This window comes from Actinia tenebrosa, unplaced genomic scaffold (genome assembly GCF_029948245.1).
Source record: "Actinia tenebrosa isolate PJP-AT-01 unplaced genomic scaffold, QUT_ActTen_1.0 PGA_scaffold0__85_contigs__length_37466705, whole genome shotgun sequence".
Classification (NCBI taxonomy): Eukaryota; Metazoa; Cnidaria; class Anthozoa; order Actiniaria; family Actiniidae; genus Actinia; species Actinia tenebrosa.
This window is the reverse complement of record NW_028292569.1, coordinates 4,652,514-4,676,103: the sequence shown is the minus strand read 5'-3', so window position 1 is coordinate 4,676,103 and position 23,590 is coordinate 4,652,514. Positions and strand designations below refer to the sequence as shown.

The window sequence follows — 23,590 nt, the reverse complement described above, 5'->3', positions numbered from 1 at the left end:
TCGCATTACGGAGGACATTATCTCGATCTCGAATTTAAAAAATCATTAATTATTTGATTTTTCCGATTTTATTTTCACCATTCACTTTAATCTAAATTGGGCTCCCTGTGGACTGACCAGAGTTTTTCTATTGCGTACATTTCCCCCACCCTCCCCTCCCTAAACTCACATTAGTCCTTGTGTGACTCGTTTGAATGTCAATGCTGGCGTGGATCCGCAGCAAATCCAGCGTGTTCACAAAAATTCACCAAAAAACACCAAAAATTCTCCTTATTTTCTTTCTTTTTTCTCCAAAATGCCTCTACTTTCTCCCGAACAAAGAGTGGCAATAGCAATAGGAGTCCCTGCAGTAGCTCTCCTGTTGCTTTTATGGTACAGAAGACGACAGAGGGCAGAAATATCGGACGATGAAGACGACGAAGATGAACAAGAAACGTCGAAGGTTTCAACTATTTTTGAAACTAAGATTGAAGTAAAAATCCCTCAAAATGTCGTTGGTTCTGTTATCGGCCGAGGAGGAGAAAATATCAAACAGATACAAAAGGAAAGCGGTGCTTATGTGAGATTTAAAGACGACGAGAAGGAGAAAGTTGAAGTTAGAGATGATTTTGATGCAACTCCACGAACACAAGACGACAAAATGAGAACAGTAGTGATAAAAGGCGAGAGAGAAAAGGCGAAAAAAGCTGAAATTATGATCAAAAAGGTTGTTTCTGACCAGCCTAAAACATTTACAATAGATTATTATATTCCTCAAAAGTCTTGTGGAAGGGTTATTGGCCGCGGAGGCTCAACTATCCGCCATCTTAGTAGAGTATCTGGTGCGTACATTTGTAAATATTTTGTGCTTATATCTGTACAAATGTCACATAAACCTAAATTGTTTTTATTAATGTTAATTAAGAAGGTGTGGATAATTTTTAGAATTACTGATATATACCCTCCACAGACCCTCAGCACCCCTTGGAAATTCCAATCCCCCTCCATAGGAGAAGTATGAATATTTTCTGGTACTACGAGATGTATGCTCCTCAGACCCTCCCCACCCCTTGGAAATTATATTTTTCTTGAATTACACAATATACCCTTCTCAAACTCTCCCCACCACTTTGCAATCCCAATCCCCCTCCATGGTCGAGGTGTGGATATTTTCTGGAACTACATGATATACCCTCCTCAGACCCTCCCCACTCCTTGGGAATTGTTGTCACTCTACAAGTGAAATACTTTTGTATTTTTGATACATTTCTTTAGGTGCAAAGATAACAATTGACAGGAGTGAAATAAGAAGTGATGAACGTAGAAAATGTACGATAAAAGGTACTACTGACCAGATAGCTAACGCCAAGGGACTCATTGATGAACAGATTGCCGAACATGAGCTCGCAATGGCTAGGAAACCATTAAAACAAAGCAAGACATTAGTACAACCAATACAGGAACAGCAAGGTTAGATTTACTAGCTTGAAAAGTGTTGTCATCATCATGCATCACTCATTGTGTTCGTCGGCATCACTTTATTAGTCATTATCAATACCTCCCTTATATCAGTATTATCGATCAATATATTCATCACCATCATTACTATCAGCTATTGTCATTATCATGATAACCAATCATCTTCTGCTGTTGCCTTCATTGTCATTGTTACCACCTGAAATCAGCATCATCATCATCATCTACAATACATATTACCAATAACAATGATAACAAGTACCATCAATACTTAATATTACAATTGCCTTCATTCTAATCTTATACCATGCTGGTTATTCCCACAATAGCACCAATAACCTCAGAAGAAGCACCGTCCTCGGCCAAGTACCCCAACACTTCTGACTACGAAGAGGTGTTCATTTCTGCTGTGGATAACCCAGGTCACTTCTGGATACAACTGGTCCGCACTGGGGATGCCCAGAAACTTGATTTGCTTATTGATACTCTGACGAATGACGCTGCAGCCAGCAGTGAAAATGACGTTGTAGATTCTGTTGAGGTAGGCAAGCATGGGACATTGTTTGTGTATTATTTTTTTTTTGGCAAATTCTTGGAGTGCAACCTCATGACTCAAATTCTCTTGAGGTATAAATAAGAATGAAACAGCCACCATGTTGGTTGATCTAGTACGAGAAACCAACAAGGAATGCTTTCTTTAATAATAAATGAATAATGATAATAATAATGAATATTTTTAAAGGCCTCTGTCTCTTTTGCAAGTGATTTTCAGTAGAGTCCTCTTAACAAAAAAAAAGTCAATAATAAAAAAGCATAAAATATAAAATAGATAAAATATAAAATATTTACCAAATAAACCAGCTTTTTCTGTGCTCCGTTAAGTAATAAATATCACTTTCCGCACGCGGATAGCATCAGCACTGTGCTCCGTTCACTAATTAAGCACAGTTTTTGACCAATCAGCACGAGCGTACTATCCTAACTATAGGATAAATAAATAAATCATTGTCGACCAACATGTTGGCTATGACGTGACATACGTTGAATACTGGTCAGGTGTAATATATTAATGTACTTTTGAAATTAATTGCATATGATGATTAATAATCTTATATTAACTATTGTCCAGGTTGGAATGGTTTGTTCTGCGCCTTTCTCCCATGATGATTCCAGATACCGTGCAAAAGTCACTCAAATCAACGATGATGGAACAGTGGCCTTATATTATGTGGATTATGGGGACTCAGATGCCGCAGTGCCCAAATACAGGCTGAGAAAACTCAAGTAGGTTGAATATAGGTATAGGTAATCATCTAGTTGCAAGTGCAATTTGGAATTCACAAGTGGGTTCCCCAAAGAGCTAAAATAGGATGAGCCAAATTGTTATCATAACATCAAAACATCTTGTTAATAGTTTTCTTAAGTTTGTTGATGAATTTTAAGATTTTCTTTAGTGTTTTAACATTAAAATTTAAAAAAATTAGTTTTTTTGTTTTTTTTAGTATTTTCTAAGTTTCTTTTAATAATGATAAATTCAAGACTCACGATCAATTATGATATATTTTATATTTTTCATATCGAGAGTGATGGCATAGTTTCCTTAGTATGAGAGGCAAAAAACTATTTTTTTTTGTCTTTTAGGGAAGAACACTTGCAGCTACCCTTCCAAGCAATCGAGTGCTACCTAGCAAACACTAAACCTAAAGGTAAAAACTATTTTCAAGTGCTTGAAATATCATATGACTTACCGCCATTTGCATTGCTACGAGGCACCCTAGACAAGCGATTGCGACGTGCACTTTGCAATAGACTGCCATCAATCAAACACATTGACGTCATTTACATGCGTTTGGATGTGGCTCATAATACTTTGGTGCCTTTTGAATCACATGCATGTAAATGACGTCTATGTGTTTGATTGACGGCAGTCTATGGCAAAGTGCACGTCACGATTTTTGTCTGGGGTGGCTGCGTAGCAATGCAAAGTCCAAATTTTAAGATTCAGAACATGGCCTACTCCCAAACTCAATATAACGCCAAGTTCAGGAATCACACTTGAGAGCCAGAAGTGACGAGCCAGTGCACTACCACTACACCCATTCTTTGGGAAAATCTTTAAATCAACAAAAACATATTCTTTTTTGTGTGATATGATTTTAGATGGTACCTGGGAAGATAGTGCTACTGAAGTATTCAAGAACCTAACACACTATCCTGACTGGAAGGTCATCGTGGTCAAAGCAATCAAATACTGTGGGGATATACCTTGTCTTGATGTTTATGACACGGTGACGGCACAGGTACTGTACTGTAAGATGTTCACAGCTACTATCCCTGGTTCTACCTCCTTTGTATTGTATTGTATTGTATTGTATTGTCATTCCCTTGAGTATTATTTCTTTCTTTGCTATGAATGCTTTTCAACTATAATGCAATGTTTTCCCATTTCAGACCATGTGTCATTCCCTTGAGTATTATTTCTTTCTTTACTATGAATGCTTTTCAGCTATGGTGCAATGTTTTCCCATTTCAGACCGTGTCATTCCCTTGAGTATTATTTCTTTCTTTACTAGGAATACTTTTCAGCTATGGTGCAATGTTTTCCCATCTCAGACCATGTGTCATTCCCTTGAGTATTATTTCTTTCTTTACTAGGAATGCTTTTCAGCTATGGTGCAATGTTTTTCCATTTCAGACCATGTGTCATTCCCTTGAGTATTATTTCTTTCTTTACTGGAAATGCTTTATAGCTATGGTAGAATGTTGTTTTTTTTCATTTCATACCATGTGTCATCCTTTTGTACTATAGAATTTTTCTTTGTTTTCTCAGGATATTTGGGTCAATGATGAAATGATTAAGAGAGGATTTGCTGTTGAGGACACAGGATACCCACCACAACAACTTTCAACACCAGCAGAGAGCAAATCAGAAGGTAGGAATGTAAGTGAACTATTTGATAAAAAGTGTAATAAAGTGGATGTGACTCCTCTGGTTCCAATTTGTGTTAAGGGACCATTCACTTTTTATGCGCAGTCGGCTGCTGGGATTTAGTGGGGACACGTAAACAAATTTGGCGTCTAAGAGGAGCCACCCCAAAAATAATAAGCTCAATAGAAAATTTATTTTAAGAAATTATTCTGTTTTAATAGGGTGCCACGTAACTAAAATTCAGGCTGGGAAGAAGCCATACATTTTTCAGTTGCAATTCACAAAATCTCACCAGCTGCCCCCATGCCCGTGAAAAGAACGGTTCCTAAACAAATTGTTTTTCATGTAGGTAAAGATGTGACTAAGATAAAGAAAGATGAAAACTTGTCCCACGAGATGTCTTCGGTAACAAACATCACCTCACCTCGGGAACAGTCCCCCCACGATGAAAAAGATGCAGGTGAGAGCCTGGATCTACATGTCAGCGGCCCAGTCTCCCCCGAGAATTTCTCGCCAATTAAGAACGCGAAAGTGAAAAGAGTTTCCAAGGACTATATCGAAACTGCTCCTAAAGGAGGAGCTGAGGCATCAATAGGTGTTATTTCTGAAGAAGGAGCGCGGGAGGGACGTTCTGCAGTCATCGAGGAGCCGCTATTTCAAATGGGAGCACAACCTCAAGTTGAATCTGCACCGGAAGTAGCGCCTATACCGGAAGTTGGATCTTTAACGGAAGTAGAATCCGCGCCGGAAGTTAAATCTGTACCGGAATTAGAGTCGTCCCCCGGAACAACTGGTATGTACGAGTCAGAAAGTATTTATTTTCCTTCCTCGGGAATGAATCAAATGTCAGGCGTTGATTCAAATACGTTAGAACCTAAACCGGAAAAAAAAGATATGGGCCAACCGGAAGAAAAAGATATGGGCCAACCGGAAGCAAGCGCTTCTAGTTTTTATTCTCCCAAGAAAAATACGTCACAGATTCTCAAACCGGAAGTACAGGAAATGATCCAAATTGAAGTGAGCAAGGCATTTGAAACAGAGCTCACGCCATCTCGCAACATTGTCACGCAATCTGCCGTCAGAGGTGGTAGTGAAAATGATGATTCTGAGAGAGAGAAGCTTGATGTTGCTGATTCTGGGATAGGCTTGAATGATAAAAATGACAATGAACCCAAACATGTGGAAACTACTTTAAACGTCAGTGTGAACTCTCAGCCGTCAGTCCTTGTGATTGACACCAAGGGTAAAGATGATACCAATGATGATGATGATGATGATGACTTAGAAACCTTTACTTCGACTTTCCAAAAACAAGTCCAGGCCAAAAAGACGTTCGTGTCATCCGTGACTGTCACGTCAAACAAGCAAGCAGCTGTCACGCTAGTGCCCAGCTATGAAAAGAAAGAATACGTGACAGAAGTGTCTGGTGAATCATCCAAGAAGTCTTACGCTCAAGCAGTTAGGTCTTCAAAGGAATTGAACCAAGAAGAAATTGACTCTTTGCAGAAGTCTATCGCTGGGAATCAAGTGAAAGAGGGGGGACTGGAAACGATTTCTGGTAACCATGGCAACGTGTTTACCGTGCAACAAATTGAAATCCAAGCAAAACCCGACGGTGCAGTTGTCGTTGGTCCAGACGTCAATCACGTGACAAATAGAACCAATGAAGATGGAGCTTCTAACTCAACCAGTCAGACCGAACAAACCAGTTTGCCTACCATGGAGGGAGTAACAAACGGAAGAAAAGCTGATAGACGTAGTCCAGATACTGTTGACAGCGATTCTGAGTCCTACGTCAGTGCTCTAGATGAACCAGCCTCTGACACTGATACTACCAGTAACTACGAGACAGCCGCTGGCCCAACAAGTAGCAGCACCACGTCACTCGATTATAAAACAGCAGATAATGATACTGATACAGATACGTTAAGATCACCTGGAGAAGAGGGAGGAACCCCAGTCAACTCAGACAGCGATGATGATGATGATGATGATGAGTACTATGATACCGATGATGAAGATGACAGCGACGCTGGTGATAAGACACCTAAGAGGAAAGCATCTGAAGGGAATGATGATGAAGTTACGCCTACCCAGTCAGTGAAGACGGCTGCGAAGTATTTGTCGGATTTGGATCTCGGGTACCGAGGTGATGCCGAAGATACGACGGAATCACGCGAAGATCTACGATAATCAAACATTTGGATTTTGGGTACCGAGACAATGCCGAAGATTAGACGGAATCTCTCGAAGATCTACGATAGTCAAATATTTGGATCTCGGGTACCGAGGCGATACCGAAAATACGACGGAATCATGCGAAGATCTACCACAATCAAACTTTTTTTGTCCTTTGACTTTAGTACTATTGCCAGTTTAACTTTTCATTTCGTAAGTAAAACCCAAGTTTTTTGTACTTGGAAGTCTACCTGCCTCAACCCTCTCCCCTCCCCCTCCTCAAAAAAGGAAAGAAAATAATAAGCTTAAATAAAAAGTCGAGCTAATAATGTTAAAAACTAATCATAATGGCTCTTGACCTCAACATGAAAATGACGCTTTATTCGTTATCATGTTTTCCCCTAAATAGTCTTTTCCAGTATTCGCTTGAGTGACCACTAAACAATTGTTTCAAGTCGAGGTTGGTCTTGATAAAATACAGTAAATGTATGAACACACCAAGTCCAACCTCGAGTTGGTTACCTGAAAAAAATTCTCAAGGTAACGGAATTTTTATAAATATTTTTTGCTAAAGCGTCCTTGAGAGATCAATAGTTATGGCTTACATTTGAAATTTAGCCCATTTCGGGTTTGGAAAAGAAACTAATGGTGCGGACTGATACACGATTCGATGTTCAATGCGTTCCTTCTGCGAAAGGTAAAAGAGCAGATATCAGACTATTGCCTTCAAACAATTTTCAGGTTATATATCCATCGTATTGATGCAAAGACCTTGACTTGAAAAATTGTTTAAAGGTGTAGTGCGTACCAAATATCCGTGAAATACTTTGTAAGAAATCCACAAATTAGTAAGTTCAGTAGACTTCAGAAGACCGTAGACCTACAAAACCTTGCACTAATTTGTACTTTTTTAAAAACTTTTTCACGGATATAGAGGATATTACATGGGTGCGCGGAGATACGAATTTTATCTTCGAGTGTTCAATTGATTCAGTTCGCTGCGCTCACTCGTGAGATATCTAAATTAAAGATAATAGAAGATAAAATTCGTATCTCATAGCGGCCATGTAATGTTCTATTTATTATATAGATATCGATGAAACTTAAATAAAACAAGTGCTTAAAAATTCTTTATTTCTTTATTCTTTATTGTCAACAGCGATATCTTCACGTGTGAATGATATGGTATCTTCCACTGGTGAAAGATATCAAGTTTTCGACACTAGAGAAAACCTGGTATTTCATCGATATCTATATAATAAATATGGTATCTACTCTAATAGTGTAACACGGATATCTGCTATAGACACCTTGCAGCACGTCGGAATGCAGTTCAATTTGGAGGACATAACAATAGGTTTCCAGTTCTCAGGAGATTGAAATTATTTTGTTTTCCCCTCCAAATTGAGCAGCTTTGACGTCACATGCAAGGGATCTATTGCACTAAGTGTCCAGTCCTATGAAGCTGCGTGCGATTGACATTGACGACTCTTTATAACTAGTTGACGTCGTGGAGACTTTTCGCCCAGAGCAAATCTTGTTAAAAATAGATAAATTTATTGCTCTTCTTTGGTAATAAAGCTAATATTCATTATTAATGAAAAATATTTTTGGTATCACGTGACTAATGCGATTTCCCGGATGTATAGACATTGTATAAGGGTCCGTCCACACGTATCCGCAAAAATTTTTTTGCGGATACGGGTTGCGTCCAAACGTATCCGGAAATTTTCGAGAACGGTCTCCAGAGTGGAAATTTTCGAATACGCTCCGAATACGGATACGTGTGGACGGTCGTATCCGCAAATTTTCGAATACGATGACGTAAACACAATTTTGCGCATGCTCAATAAGAAAAACTATCTGTCAAAGGGACTAGGCACTAGCGTGCATCAGAGCGGATCAAGGAATTTCCGGATACGTGTGGACAGTGAAAACGATTCGAATACGTTGCGTGTGGACGCGAACATTTTCGTATCCGCAAAAAAAAAAAATTTGTGGATACAAAAATTTCCGGATACGTGTGGACGGGGCCTGAATAACCAAACGCGCTGTTACTGATTCAATGGACTACTTCAATGATACGGCGGCCATCTTGCCAGGGGGCAAAACGAAACAAAGATAGCTGAAAGTATACAGAGTTTCGTGTGTTTGTCTTTCTTTTATGGGTAAAGGTGATCGATTTTCCGTTTTTATCTTTTGTTGTATTCTCTTATGTTGAGCTATCAATATCGATCGACATCATTACTGTTTTCCCCCAGGACGGCCCATAATGCATTGGGATTCAAGATGGCAGCCGTATCGTAGAAGTAGTATAGCCAATCCTAAGTTGGGGGAAAATCTGGGTTGAGTTGAAAATGCATCGTGGGACTGTTTTAGGGTACGAAATAGATGCAAACGTGGCAATGAGAGACCCCATTGATTTCCTAGAGGAATTGTTCTGGGGGACAAAACAACAGGTCGTCTTTTCTTTGCCAAAAAAAAAAAAAATCCAGGGTTTTTCCCCTCAGAACAATTCCTCTCAGGACTCAGTGCGAGGGGTCCATACTTGCCCTGTCTCTAAGCTTTTCTTTTAATGTGGTTTGTAGTATTTGATCGGTGGTGAAGAGTATTTGAGCTGTCGCTTCGTCTAGAACAATGATCTTTCCTTGAAGCAATGCGCGCACCACCCAGCGTGATTCGCGCTCTCCAACGCTAAAATTCGGACACCTTGAAAGAGAGCCCTTCGTAGCTGTCCCATTTGTACACAGTGGTCAGCATCACGCATCAAGTGTTCAAGATTAAACGCCATCTCGTACCCAGAGCCCTTATTTCTTACTGCGCATGCTCGAAAAAATAATTGGGCTCTGAAAAACTCCAATATTTCCTGTGCTGTGATTGGTTCTCATGAGAACAAAGGAAGATACCGGAAGTAAAAATTCAGTACTAGGGAAAATAAAAAAGATGGCGTCTCGAATTAAGTACACCAAAAAAACCTGTAGGGCCGGATTTTTCAAAGTTTTGCCGGTTTTGTAATGGAAATTGTATTGATGTCCATCTAATAGATATTTTCGGAGTTAATTTAACTGAAAACCATCTTCCAAAACCTAATTTTCCAAGGGCAAATTCACATGCTCGTTGAACATCGTACGCCATTTTGAATTTACCTAGTCTGTCATAATGCGCATGTGCGAGAAACCCAGAATCTGGGTCTTCCTGTTTGGAGTTTTTCAGAGTCCAATAAGCCTTTTCATAGTTTAAGAATCGATTCCACTGCGCATGCGATTTTATCCCGAATTTCTCACCTTCTTTTGACTAAACCTTCTTTTGTTCTTAATCAAACAAAAGAAGATGAGAAATTCGGGATAAAATCGCATGCGCAGCGGAATCGATTCTTAAACTATGAAAAGGCTTATTATTTCGTCGAGCATGCGCAGTAAGAAATAAGGGCTCTGGGTACGAGATTGGATTAAACTGTAAAAGATTCCGTGAACAACATTATATTTTTGTGAGATATATACAAGCAATAGCAGTCCTACTATTCCACCTGTCACAAGCTGACATAATAGAAACTTTTAGGCAATCAGAATCAAGAAAATTTTCAAAACTGAGGTTTCACTTTTTTCTCTTGAATCTATGGATTTCCAGGCCACAAAATAATAAAAAAGCGTTGCTGATAAAAGGTTGATAACAGTTACATAATAACTGGGTTTTGTATTTTTATCACAATGGTGGACAGGTTTATATTTTCACAATTTACACAGGCTTCAAATTACTCAATTTTGCAGTGACTTTATTTATACGCCAGCATTTCAGATCAGCTGGCAACTAAGGTTAATGACGGCATCAATTTTGATATTCCTAGAGTAATGCAGTAGCAGATATCGGAGTTACACTCTGTTGCCTTCAAACAATTTTTTCAAGTCGAATCATTTGGATCAATACAATGAAGTGTATAAAAACTGACCCAAATGTAACAGTTGTCTGAAGACGATATCTGCTAATCAGGCGTTCGGGGCAGCGCTAAAATAATCAACAAATTTCGTATTCCCAGTTCTAAAAATATCAAACGTCAACAAGTTTCTATTGGAAGTTGGCCAAAATTTGTGCAAATATTGTATTGTCATTAATGTTCAATTTAAAAATTCCTTAATCCAAGTCGAAGACGTGCCGACTAATACATCTGCAATTCATTCGGGCTAATTAAGTGCCAAGAGTTTGTAGACCCCACACAGATAGATTGCAAGCCATGTATCCGTGGAAAAGCTAAATAACGAAAATGTGGTGTACGGTTTAATGAATTCACTAATCTGTGCAATTTCTTTCTTTCACGGGTATATGATATGCACTCCGTGAGGGGTCTACAAACACCGTAGCATAGAAATTTATTGCCATATTTATAATTTTGGCTTTGTTTCCAAGGATTATGAAAACGCACGTAATTGTTTTTCCAACTCTGTAATTTGGTTGTTTTGGAACTAAAGTTTTGTAAAGATATTCAGTTTTAAGAAAGGAAATGTAGAAGCGAGAGTGGAAAGATTTTAAAATAATAATCAAAAGGTTTTCTATTTTTGAACTAATCAAAAACAAAGGTTTTATGGTGAGACCTGTTTACTTTTTTGTTTTTGTTTTTGTTTTTTTTGTTTTGTTTTGTTTTTTTGTTTTTTTTGTTTGAGAGAGAGAGAGAGAGAAATAATGAAGGAAAAGAAAAGAGAGAAAAATGAAGTCTGCAACTAAAAAGAAGAAGAAAGAGAAAAAATGGATTTTGAAATCGATTGCGCAAATAATATATTTTTTTCGTCAGAATAATAAATGAATTTAAACGATATCAAATTAAAACTAAAACCTTCTTTACCTAAAATTGCTTTATTAAATAGCCAAAGATTTCCTCTAAACTTAAAAATGATTCTTTTAAATTTTCTATCATAGTCCAATAAGACTAATTTTAGCTTTTCTAATTTATGTAAACCACTTGGCAGGTGAGCATAAACATTCTCTCTTGCGTAACCTTTAATAAAATCCTGGCAAGTTTTCCTTTATTTTCTTTCCTTTGTTATTTTCTATTTTTTATATGACCACGAATTTAACTTTAGAAAAGAAAAAAATCTGAAATCAATATAAGTTTAGTACACTTCGTTAGAAATTGTACAAACTCACACAAATTAGTAAGTTCAGTAGCTAGTAGACCTCAGTAGCCGGCAAACATTTAATCCGTGAAACACTAATTACTAAATAGTACATAATAGTGCTAATTAAATAATTTGCTTGAAATTGTACTATTAAATATAACTAAAGTTTCACGGATTTACTGTGGTCACTCTAAACCGTAGTCCTACAAAACTTTGCACTAATTTGTAAAATTTTGTGAGTTAACTTTCTAACCGATATATCGTATCTTTCTAGTTTCATTGTCTGTTGCGCACATTTGAGTAAACATTCTTGGGAGTTGATTGTTTCATATGTAAATTTTGGATCATTTTCTTAATAAAAGAACAACGAAACTCCGTGACTGATCTGATATGCGTAATTTGGATACGAAGCTAAAAAAGGTCCGTTATCAAACGTTGCAACATTTCCACATAACAGTTTACAAGCACGAAATGAAATACACAGGCTCGCGTCGTTTGTATATCAATTTAACTTTCTAATTGTATTGTTGATTCATATTTTTTTTCTCAAATAAACGCACAAATTTAGAATGGAAAAAGGACGCTCCTTTTGGTGTTTGCATTGAGGTACTACTTAGCCAAGAAAGCTTGTACTGGGATAGACGAATCAGAGGCCGAGATACAGTGGGTCTTTGCCAAAAGGACCGCGCAAGAACGTAGCTTCATTTCACGCATAAAAGCTGCGTTTGAAGCTTAATACGTTCTCATCTCTCTCGAGCTCCTACATCGATACGCACCTCGATTCAAGACTATTACAACATCTTTATAAGATTTTAAGGTAAGCTTTCTAAAATTTATAATTCATTTTTTTCTACTAAATATACGAAAATAATTTTGTTTGATATCTGGAAAGAATACGCGCAATGATTTTGGACCGATTTCTAATGCGTATTTTTTTATTAGCCAGAATATAGAGCTACGTTTTCAAAAATATCTCGTAAAGTAAAGTATTTGGCACAAATTTGCGCGGATTTGATTCAAGTTCCTTAAAACGAAATGTCTATGAGATTTCAAAGCACATTCGTCGAAAAATTCTGTTACATATTTTTAATTTGAAAGTTTATATTTGGTATGCGTATTAGTTAGAGTAGAGCCATTGGTAAGAATATGCTACGTTTTCAAAATTGTCGATATTTTTCCCTTTTCCCTTTTTCCTTTTTTTTTTTTTTTTTTTTTTTTTCCTGTTCTACGACATTTAAATAGTTTTAAGTTTTTATCACGTCTCATCGAGAGTAGTCAACCAGCACGGCATTTTCTAGAAATTATTTCAGGTTAATCCGAAGGAATTTGAAGGTCTCTGCCTTGATAACGGTTTGAAATGTCCCGTTTTTTAATAAGAAGTCCCTAAATCTTTAAGTGCAAATGAACCCTTTGACAATACATTCAGTACTGGTTCTGAATAAAGTAAATAGTTGATTGGTAAGATATTTCTTGATTTGAGTGATGCGTCTCTAAGTTATGAAGGTTTATACTTGATGGTGACGTCAGGTAAGGTATTCCATATGATCGGTCACGACGAACGCCGGATCGCTGTAATCATTGATGCTTGAATCGCTCATGATCTCAAATTTCTGACATGTTTCTGACATGTTTCCATTAAGCGCTGAAGTTTCTGCTCCAGTGAGCTCCACTTGAGTTTGTGGATCTTTTATGAGCCAACGCGGATATTGCGGTCAGTTGTAATCTATATGAGGCACGCGTGGTAGCATAGCGTTTGACAACATGGCGGACGAAGGAAGCGTCTTTCTACAAGGAGGAAGTGCTGTTCTTCTGCTTTTTTTGGCCAAACGAAGATCAAATTTGAAACAGAAAATATCTCATCGTTTTTGGGTGAGACATATCTTCAAAAACAGAAAACAGAAAGGTCTTTACCACAACCTATTCGACTAGTGCTTCGACTGCCATCCAAGCGTTCATTTTCTTCGGTGGGGGGGGGGGGGGGGGTACTCCCATATATGGACTATACGGGGATGATCCGCTGAACAGGGTATGGTTTTTCGAGCTTCTTGTCATAAACAGGGTATGCAATCTACAGTCTTCACGCATGGCCAATGTTTTGTTTTGTTTAGTACGTCGCTATGACTACCACTACTGACAGATGCGTTATGGATTTCATTCCGATCGCTCGATCGCTGAAATGTGTTTCCATATAATTGCTCACGATCGTTTGCATCATTTTCAGCGATCCGGCGATCGTGAGCGATCATATGGAAACCAGGCTTCTTAAGGTATCAGGGTACCCCTAGCGACCATTGTGCATTCAACTCTTAATAGCACAAAACCTTTTAATCGAAACCTCAACAAAGTATACATTTTCTGAAAGCTGAATAAATGTAGAAACTATTCCTTTTGCCTTTTTGTAAAATACATTTATCCTTTTAAGTTAGAGCGAATTATTCAAATTTTCATCTTGGCGTCTTCGCGGAGTTCGATGACAGCCGGCAATGATCGGAAATTTATCACTATAGCATATATATTTGTTATTTTTTATCCCTGGTTGATAAAGATCAAAGCCACTCCAGCCCCTTCCAGACTTCTTGTCGTAGTCCGATATAAACTTATGACCCATATTTATCCAGTTCCCTCACTCCCACCCACTTCCTTCTTTTCCTTTTTTCTAAAACGTTCCAAAATGATGGAACTTGGTCTAAAAAAACTCACATGTATTTACTATAATATCCCAAAGCTTAGTTGATGTAATGTTTTGGTACTGTATCGGTGTTTCGATGTTTACTAACACCCTGTCAAAAGTGTGTCTCCGATTTTTAATTAGTTGCCGCGTTGCTTTTCTATGCGCTCCTAAGTTATGACGCTGCTATATCAGCTGAAGCCGAGCCAAAATCTACGATAACTTTGGAAATAAGCAAAAGATCAAAAATCGGAGACAACCTTTTGAAGAAAAACTATCCAAGATGACTTCCTCAAAATTTTAGTTAAATTGGTCTAATTCCCTTTGACAACGAACTCAAAATGTACGGGTAACTGAACGGAAAATCACTTCCGAGAAAAACGCAAAATTGTTTTTCAATCCAAGGAGTGCCTTTAATGACATAAGGAGACACAGACACCAAAATGTGTCCCAGAAGACAGACAAAACAACGAGAAACCAAGATCGAATTACTTTGTTATTGTTATTCAGGGCGTGAAGTCCAAATAAATTCCTAACTGAACTTTGGTTATTCAGTACCGTTCAGTAGTGTTTTTAGGCATTCATCGCTATTACTCAAGTTCAGACGTTTTGTTCGCTCAGGGCATACTTATTATTTTTAAACGTACAACTAACTAAAGAGAAAAGCAAGAAAACAGCAGGGAATCAAAACGAAGTTCCAAAAGTGTCCAAGGTAAAACAGCAGTGGCTGATAGAGACGTAACCCTTGATGATCAATGTACAGTACTTCCAAAACTTATGGAACAGAAGTTTAACTAGCATAGCTGGAAAGAGCATGTTAAGATTTAAAAAATTGTGAAATTTGAGCGAAATAAGTTCAACAATCGCAAAAATATGATTGTTTCAAAATTTCACAAATTTTTTTTTCACACAATTTTTTTTTCCTCACGAAACCAAAAATTATATTTTCGCTTTTCAAATTTCTTTCTTCGTTTTTTTCGGCTATGGTAAATATTATTGCTTTACTAATCTAAAGATACCTGATAAAGCTCATTTTAAATGTTTATACATCAGCGTTGAAAACAGTTTGAAGGGAAAACGGCCAAAATAACTTCGGATGTATTATAATAGTGTTCTTATTTTCCCACCATTTTTTGACATTTTCTTTACAGCGCTTATGTTTCATTAATAAGAATCGAAAAATACCTGTTATGTTCAACACATGCAGGTGACATACATATTAAATGTAAAACTCACCTCACGTAAATAACATTAGCCATAATTTAATTAAAACACGTAACTTGTACAAAAATTGAAGAAATTTCAAAAGTCAACGATAAATGTGAATATTATTTCTAATCGATGACTTGACAAGCTTTTTTTATTTCAAAGAAAAACGCTATTAGTTTTCAAAAGAACTATATCACTTGGCGTTATACATTTAAACAAATGAATTATTTATTGTATGCAAATATTCTCATATTAATCCTCCTTGATATCGACTACCCAGAATACCTCTCGGTCTTAGCTTCAATTCTCGACTTTCACATCCCCATAATGCCTTGCGTCTTTGGGGGGAACCAATCAAAAAACTGTCCCAAATTGAAGGGTTTCTTAATTGAATTTATTCTATACCTGCTTTTATTTGTATAATACTGATTATCAGTTTATTCCAAGTTATTTTTGCGTGTGCAGATCATGAAGAGTTTTGGTCTTACAGAAAATGTATTGACTTACGAAAAAATGTTTGAAATTTACCTTAAACGTCTTCGAGCTTCTATCTTTTTCTGTTTTTTACTTCTTCATTTTATTTTTGGATACCAAACAAGGTATTGTCAACATTGTCTGATCAGCCTTCAGCAAAATAAATGGGTTTTTACCCTCTGGTTACCCCCCAAAGGCACAAAGTATTATGGGGATGTGAAAGTAGAGAATGATTGAACCTTTTTCGAGCTAGCCATCGCGTGACAAATTGTATTGGATTGCGTTACAGTCACCATATCGATACAAAAGTCCCGACTTTTAAACACTGAGCATAACATGACTATACTTGAAGATACGAATCCTATAACAAGGGTCCATGTTTCCATAGCAACTTGCTGTATTTCTTTCGTTACTAATTTGTTATCCTAATGACCCTGAGAAAACAAATTTTGATTGATAAAGACAGCTTTCGATTAATTATGCTTGTAAAACATAGTGGCACGAAAGGAAACAATATCTTGCCATTGAAAGCAGTCCGACCAGCCAGCCCACGGAGGGTCAGGGAAAAAAGCTTTGCTCGCAGGGTATCTTAAAATCGAACACGGGACCCAAAAGGTGAGCGGCGAGTACACTGACACTGCGCCACCCTTGATTATAATATGAAGTTTGATTCCTCAGTTGTCGAGACTCGAGATCACTCGTGCCATAGCGATTATATCTTATCCATATCAAGGAAACACCTTTGAAATCCATGCATACAAAAATATGTTTTTTGACCTTTAAACTTAAACATGCCCTGACTTAGATCAGCCCAGAAGTTATTTCACCTTTATTGATAAAAGCTTCAAATTTCTACATATGTCATATATGAACTCGAGTATTTCTACGGTAGATTCGTATCCTTTGAGGCTCATTTCACGTTTCTGGGACCTAGAAGGCTCCAGAAGCAGTAGATGTTCTCGCTTGATTCGTTAATTAAGGCAACAGTAGTTTGGGTCAGGAAATGGGTCTAATCGCTTCATTTTTTTTCAGCCATGGATATTAATATTGATTCCAATAACAACGCCGACACGCCATTAACACTTGGTACTCTTTTCAAACAAGACATGAAGACAGCCAACATCTTATCAAACTACCCGACCTCCTTCGTCCCGAACTATCGCTTCCTCAACAACACCAAATACCGTATATACGATATACAGAAGTCCGGTCCCAAGAAGAACAACCCGTTCCTGTTCCTATATCCGGGAAGGATCTGCTCGGTAGCGGGGAACGAGTTTCCCGTCCTTATGGACAAACAGCCCTGTGATGATATTATGGCTCACTGGAAAAGATGGCTGCCCGGATTTCCCGAGCCTGTCTTCAAGACTATTGATGAAGGAGTTGAGGATGAAGACCCAATTATTACTATCTTCCCTATGCAGAGGATACCGGAAGAGAAACACGCTGTTGATCCTGATACACACTACCATGTGAGTGTTTTTGTCTACTTCCGGTTGCGCATGCGTATTTTCAATATGTCACCTCGATGTTCACTTCCTTTAGCGCATCTGATGATCTGTTTGTGCATGTGTATATCCTTGATGTTCACTTTCGTTTGTTTGCGCATGCGTATATCGTCCTTGATGGTCACTTCAGTTTGCGCATGCGTATGTCATCCTTGATGGTCACGTTTGCTTGCGCATGCGTATGTCATCCTTGATGGTCACTTCCGTTTGCACATGCGAACATCATCTTATAAATTCCCGTAGAAACGTTAAAAGGTTTAATCTTTTTTTTTTCTTGCTTTTTTTCAGATTCTTCTAAAGAGCGCGATTCCCGAGACAGGAGCCCCTTGTCCCGAGCACTACACGCAGGAGAATGCCGTGTTCCCTTGCATGGTGAAGGTTGATCAGAGCCTGAGCGGGTATGGCAACTATGTCTGCTACAACCAGGAGGAGCTCGCGGCTGCCTTGGAAACCATCAATGAAGCTTTTGGAAAAGCTGCGCCTTACGTCATCACTGGTGCGTAGAGATTCCCTTGAGTATTATTTCTTTCTTTACTAGGAATGCTTTTCAGCTATGGTGCAATGTTTTCTCATTTCAGACCATGTGTTATTCCCTTGAGTATTATTTCTTTCTTTACTAGGAATGCTTTTCAGCTAGGTGCAATGTTTTCTCATTTCAGACCATTTGTTATTCCCTTGAGTATTATTTCTTTCTTTACTAGGAATGCTTTTCAGCTAGGTGCAATGTTTTCTCATTTCGGACCATTTGTTATTCCCTTGAGTATTATTTCTTTCTTTACTAGGAATGCTTTTCAGCTATGGTGCAATGTTTTCTCATTTCAGACCATGTGTTATTCCCTTGAGTATTATTCCTTTCTTTACTAGAAATGCTTTTCAGCTAGGTGCAATGTTTTCTCATTTCAGACCATTTGTTATTCCCTTGAGTATTATTTCTTTCTTTACTAGGAATGCTTTTCAACTATAGTGCAATGTTTTCTCATTTCAGACCATGTGTCATTCCCTTGAGTATTATTTCTTTCTTTACTAGGAATGCTTTTCAGCTATGGTGCAATGTTTTCTCATTTCAGACCATGTGTCATTCCCTTGAGTATTATTTCTTTCTTTACTAGGAATGCTTTTCAGCTATGGTGCAATGTTTTCTCATTTCAGACCATGTGTTATTCCCTTGAGTATTATTTCTTTCTTTACTAGGAATGCTTTTCAACTATAGTGCAATGTTTTCTCATTTCAGACCATGTGTCATTCCCTTGAGTATTATTTCTTTCTTTACTAGGAATGCTTTTCAGCTATGGTGCAATGTTTTCTCATTTCAGACCATGTGTTATTCCCTTGAGTATTATTTCTTTCTTTACTAGGAATGCTTTTCAGCTATGGTGCAATGTTTTCTCATTTCAGACCATGTGTTATTCCCTTGAGTATTATTTCTTTCTTCAATAGGAATGCTTTTCAGCTATGGTGCAATGCTTTCTCCTTTCAGACCATGTGTCATTCCCTTGAGTATTATTTCTTTCTTCAATAGGAAAGCTTTTCAGCTATAGTACAATGCTTTCTCCTTTCAGACCATGTGTCATTCCCTCGAGTATTATTTCTTTCTTTACTAGGAAAGCTTTTCAGCTATGGTGCAATGCTTTCTCCTTTCATACCATGTGTCATTCCCTTGAGTATTATTTCTTTCTTTACTAGGAAAGCTTTTCAGCTATGGTGCAATGCTTTCTCCTTTCAGACCATGTGTCATTCCCTTGAGTATTATTTCTTTCTTTACTAGGAATGCTTTTCAGCTATGGTGCAATGCTTTCTCCTTTCAGACCATGTGTCATTCCCTCGAGTATTATTTCTTTCTTTACTAGGAATGCTTTTCAGCTATGATACAATGTTTCCCATTTCAGACCATGTGTCATTCATTCCCTTGAATATAATTTCTTTTTCTAGCAACTTGACCTCGGATAACTTTATTGGACCATTTATATATGACGTCAGAGAATTCCAACATCACAACGCAACTAAAGTTTCATATAAATTTTTGGGGTTTTTTTATTCACTTTCCATAGCATTCGTCGAGAACGTTGAAGAAACTCTTGGCTGTCAGTTTTACTTAAACAAAAAGGGCGAGGTTCACTGGCTCGGTACCAATATTAACGTTCTCAAGGATTACGACTGGGTTGGCAGCGTGGTGGACTGGGACCTACGTGAAGTGCACAGGCTTCGCGTGTATGATTCGTTTATCGTACCTGTTGCTGAATATCTGCACAAGAAGGGCTACTTTGGAATCGCAGGTATACCATCAATGCTCAAAAATTATTACACTAATTAAGCTTATCATCACGTTTATTCTTCCCTCAAACGGCGGCTATGAACACGGTTTTATCCTGGCCCACCTCGTAGCCCACCACGTGGCCCTGTATTTTGCTTCAAAGTGGATGTATCGTTGAAGTCGGTGTATCCTTTACATTACAGTATTAGAGAACACAACGATATTTTAAGAATTCCAGACAGTTCTTTTTGCTCAAACTTTCTTTCTTTCTTTCTTTCTTTCTTTCTTTCTTTCTTTCTTTCTTTCTTTCTTTAATTATTTATTGTTATTCACTCCAGGAATCGACATAATCTGTAGCCAGAGCGGTGACTACCTCGTTGACATGAACGCTCGTCTAACAGGCTTCACCCCGCATGCGCTCATCGCACCTATCATGGCACGTGACGGGCTGACAAAATCCCTCTTCAAGTCCGCTGACAACCAAGACTGTTCTACCGAGGAGCTCATCAAAAAAGTGAACTTCGTGAATCAGACGAAGGAAGGCAAGATATTAATTCTTAACTCCATGGATGTAGACGAGGGGTGTATCGCTGCCATCGTTGCGTTTGCCGAGACCATGTCGGACGCGGAGGAGCTCTTTGACTGTTTGACTATCGAGAAACTCGTCAAGTAACTTGCACTTTGAAAATCACATGCAAAAACTCTCTTGACCGTGAGGTACTAGTAACGAATAACACGAAAACGAGGTTGTTTGGGACAGAGAAAGTAAACAAGCCTTTTATCTCCTTAGAGAATCTGGGTGGGTTGAAAATCTTAACCTCGCAAAATTGACCATTTTTTCGCCTAAATCAGTTTCCTATAAATAGTTCTGCAAAAGAAATGCTTTTCCCAAAAATTGGACATTTAGATTTCCGGCTCTTTTTTGGTGTTCTGGGCAACAATACTTTGCAATATAAAGAATGGCAATCCAGAAAATGCAATACATCTTGCAACACCAAGAAAGAGCCAAATTTCAATGTCCCAACCAACCTCAATTCTAGTTACGTAAAATTCAAGGGAGGTTTTTACGAAAAATATTCATTATACGTATTTGTATCTGAGCAAAACGAGACTTCTAGCAACTAACATCTAGAACAAAAATGGACTTCTTCGACGATGGGACGGCCATCTTGAATCACAAGGCATTATATATGGGTCATCCAGGGAGACAGAGACAAAGTTGTGAGGTTGACATCAACTGTTCAAAAATTTGACGAGAGAAGAATAAACAAAAGTAAGCCATATCAAGCTTTACTCTATATATTAGTGTCGCGAGTTAGAGTAGAGAAAGGTCACTCCATATATGGTATGATCAATTCCATATTTGGATTGTGCGGAAAAGCGGCAAACAAAAAGGCCGTCGTTTTATAACGAATTCGACATGAACATTTTTGAAGAAGAAAAGAAAAGAAAAAAAAAAAGACAAGTAAGAAAAGAAAAAATTGGGAAAATCGAGGAAGGATACGGGGACGATGCTAACTCGTGGGTCTGCCTCGCAAACAACAGACACTGGGAAATACGACACTCATACTCGGTACCCATAAAGCCTTGCGATTCAAGATGGCCGCCGTATCGTCGAAGAAGTTCATTGGAATCTATTGAAATCAAAAGTTTTATACTCATTTGCCATTTTTTGGGGCAGAATTTTGGACAAATTATAAATACCAAAATAGAACGAATTATTTACATTCTATTGAAAAATAATGTCTTTAGCTTAGGAATGTTATTTAACGAGGTCGCGTTTCACTCAAGTAATCGATAAATGATTGATATGGTGCAGTTTCAAATCGATTTTTGATTGATAGATAGCTTTAATATTTATCATATCTCTGATTCACGCGACTAACAAGTAAACTTGTGCACTAAAATCAGACAACACTTTTATTTCATTATATACTCATTCATACGCGTTAATCGATAATCGTTCCTTTTGAATCACTAATCGTTCGAGTTTTTTGTCAACAATTCCCGTATAATCCAAAACATCACAATCATTTTCTTAAATGATTATTATTAAATTAAATATTGTAATATATAGTAATTGATATTTGATTTATAATACAGAAATTGGTAATCGATATTTGATCAATGAATTATTTTGCAAATGAAGCTTTTCATAGCATTTTGGAATTTTGTAGAAAAGATGGAAAATCTGGATAAATATTTGGGTTTTCACTTATATTTCACGTGTTTTTCTACTGTTATCACGTGTGTTTCAATGTTTTTCACGTGTTTTTCACGTTACTTTCACGTGTTTCTTAATGTTTTTCACGTGTTTTTCAGTTTTTTCACGTGTTTTCACGTGCTTTTCACGTGTTTTTCACGTTACTTTCACGTGTTTCTTAATGTTTTTCACGTGTTTTCACGTGTTTTCACGTGTTTTCACGTGTTTTCACGTGTTTTCACGTGTTTTCACGTGTTTTCACGTGTTTTCACGTGTTTTCACGTGTTTTCACGTGTTTTCACGTTTTTTCACGTGTTTTCACGTGTTTTCACGTGTTTTCACGTGCTTTTCACGTGTTTTTCACGTTACTTTCACGTGTTTCTTAATGTTTTTCACGTGTTTTCACGTGTTTTCACGTGTTTTCACGTGTTTTCACGTGTTTTCACGTGTTTTCACGTGTTTTCACGTGTTTTCACGTGTTTTCACGTGTTTTCACGTGTTTTCACGTGTTTTCACGTGTTTTCACGTGTTTTCACGTGTTTTCACGTGTTTTCACGTGTTTTCACGTGTTTTCACGTGTTTTCACGTGTTTTCACGTGTTTTCCACGTGTTTCCACGTGTTTTCACGTGTTTTTCACGTGTTTTTCAAGTGTTTTCACAAGTTTTTAAAGTGTTTTTTTATTGATTTTCACGTGTTTTTCAATGATTTTTTTTCACGTGTTTTTCATGTTTCTTTCACGTGTTTCTTAATATTTTTCACGTGTTTTCATGGTTTTCACTTGTTTTTCATAATACGCGACCATTATTATTATTTGATCATTTTATTGAAGGATTTCTTAACCACCATCTTAGTTGAATTTTAATTTGTTTTTAAATTTCCTTTGTATATTTATTTTTTATTTTGTTTGTAAGCATTACCCCAGGGTTTAAAGTGGATAACACTTCTGTGTGTAGGTGTGTCTGTGGGTCTGGGTGCGATTATTCAAATCACATACTATCGTCAGTAGTTAGACAGATTGGAAAAAGGAATGGGATGAGAAATTGCGGGGGGGGGGGGGGGGGGAGTGGAGGGGGGTCTGTGGGAAGATGTTTAATGAAAATTTTTTGATTACTAATATCCAAAAAACAATGAGAGGAAGACTTTAGATTACACATGTTTTTTATTCTTATAATTATTATTGATTTTGTACGAAATATGATTCATGTCAAATAAAATATAATCAAATTTAAGACAATTTCCTGTCACTTACTTCCTTAAAGTACTAGTCAGAGAAACCGTTCATGGGCTATAGTCCATGGCTAAAAACGGCATGCTTTGCATCGTTCATAAATAATGCATATTTTTCAAAAAGGTGTGAAAATGGGCCAAAATAAACCAAAAACATGAGTTATAGTTCATGCTTTTTGCCCCAAAATGGCCAAAAATGACCTATTTTGCATCCTTCATAAATAATGCATATTTCTCCAAAAGGTGTAAAAATGGACCAAAATCGACCAAAACCATGGGCTATAGCCCATGCTTTTTGCCCAAAAATGACCTATTTTACATCCTTCATAAATAATGCATATTTCTCCAAAAGGTGTAAAAATGGACCAAAATCGACCAA

General features: G+C 37.5%; 2 protein-coding genes across 3 annotated transcripts; both read left to right on the top strand.

The window, feature by feature from the left end:
• Positions 1 to 231: 231 nt before the first annotated feature.
• On the top strand, positions 232 to 8,156 carry LOC116303040 (uncharacterized). Its single transcript, XM_031712482.2, has 8 exons — positions 232 to 821; positions 1,255 to 1,449; positions 1,785 to 1,996; positions 2,585 to 2,739; positions 3,097 to 3,161; positions 3,616 to 3,755; positions 4,286 to 4,388; positions 4,734 to 8,156. The coding sequence occupies exons 1-8, from the start codon at positions 296 to 298 to the stop codon at positions 6,575 to 6,577; spliced, it is 3,240 nt and encodes a 1,079-aa protein (XP_031568342.2). The 5' UTR covers positions 232 to 295; the 3' UTR covers positions 6,578 to 8,156.
• A 3,897-nt stretch (positions 8,157 to 12,053) lies between these two features.
• LOC116303048 (uncharacterized) lies at positions 12,054 to 22,013 on the top strand. 2 transcript variants are annotated; one of them, XM_031712493.2, is made up of 6 exons: positions 12,054 to 12,090; positions 12,239 to 12,487; positions 17,054 to 17,493; positions 17,818 to 18,025; positions 19,578 to 19,802; positions 20,119 to 22,012. In XM_031712493.2, the coding sequence occupies exons 3-6, from the start codon at positions 17,056 to 17,058 to the stop codon at positions 20,451 to 20,453; spliced, it is 1,206 nt and encodes a 401-aa protein (XP_031568353.2). In that variant the 5' UTR covers positions 12,054 to 12,090; positions 12,239 to 12,487; positions 17,054 to 17,055; the 3' UTR covers positions 20,454 to 22,012. The 2 variants fall into 2 exon arrangements, with proteins under 2 accessions (XP_031568353.2, XP_031568354.2); XM_031712494.2 differs by lacking the exons at positions 12,054 to 12,090; positions 12,239 to 12,487 and adding an exon at positions 14,897 to 15,050 and having other exon boundaries at positions 20,119 to 22,013.
• Positions 22,014 to 23,590: the final 1,577 nt, after the last annotated feature.

Bases quoted from the DNA above. Each gene is read 5' to 3' on its own strand.
- LOC116303048 (XM_031712494.2), top strand. From the start codon at position 17,056: ATGGATATTAATATTGATTCCAATAACAACGCCGACACGCCATTAACA. The intron at 18,026-19,577 runs GTGCGTAGAGAT...CACTTTCCATAG, and splicing joins TGCGCCTTACGTCATCACTG to CATTCGTCGAGAACGTTGAA. The intron at 19,803-20,118 runs GTATACCATCAA...TATTCACTCCAG, and splicing joins GGGCTACTTTGGAATCGCAG to GAATCGACATAATCTGTAGC.
- LOC116303040 (XM_031712482.2), top strand. From the start codon at position 296: ATGCCTCTACTTTCTCCCGAACAAAGAGTGGCAATAGCAATAGGAGTC. The intron at 2,740-3,096 runs GTAGGTTGAATA...TTTGTCTTTTAG, and splicing joins TACAGGCTGAGAAAACTCAA to GGAAGAACACTTGCAGCTAC. The intron at 3,162-3,615 runs GTAAAAACTATT...ATATGATTTTAG, and splicing joins AGCAAACACTAAACCTAAAG to ATGGTACCTGGGAAGATAGT.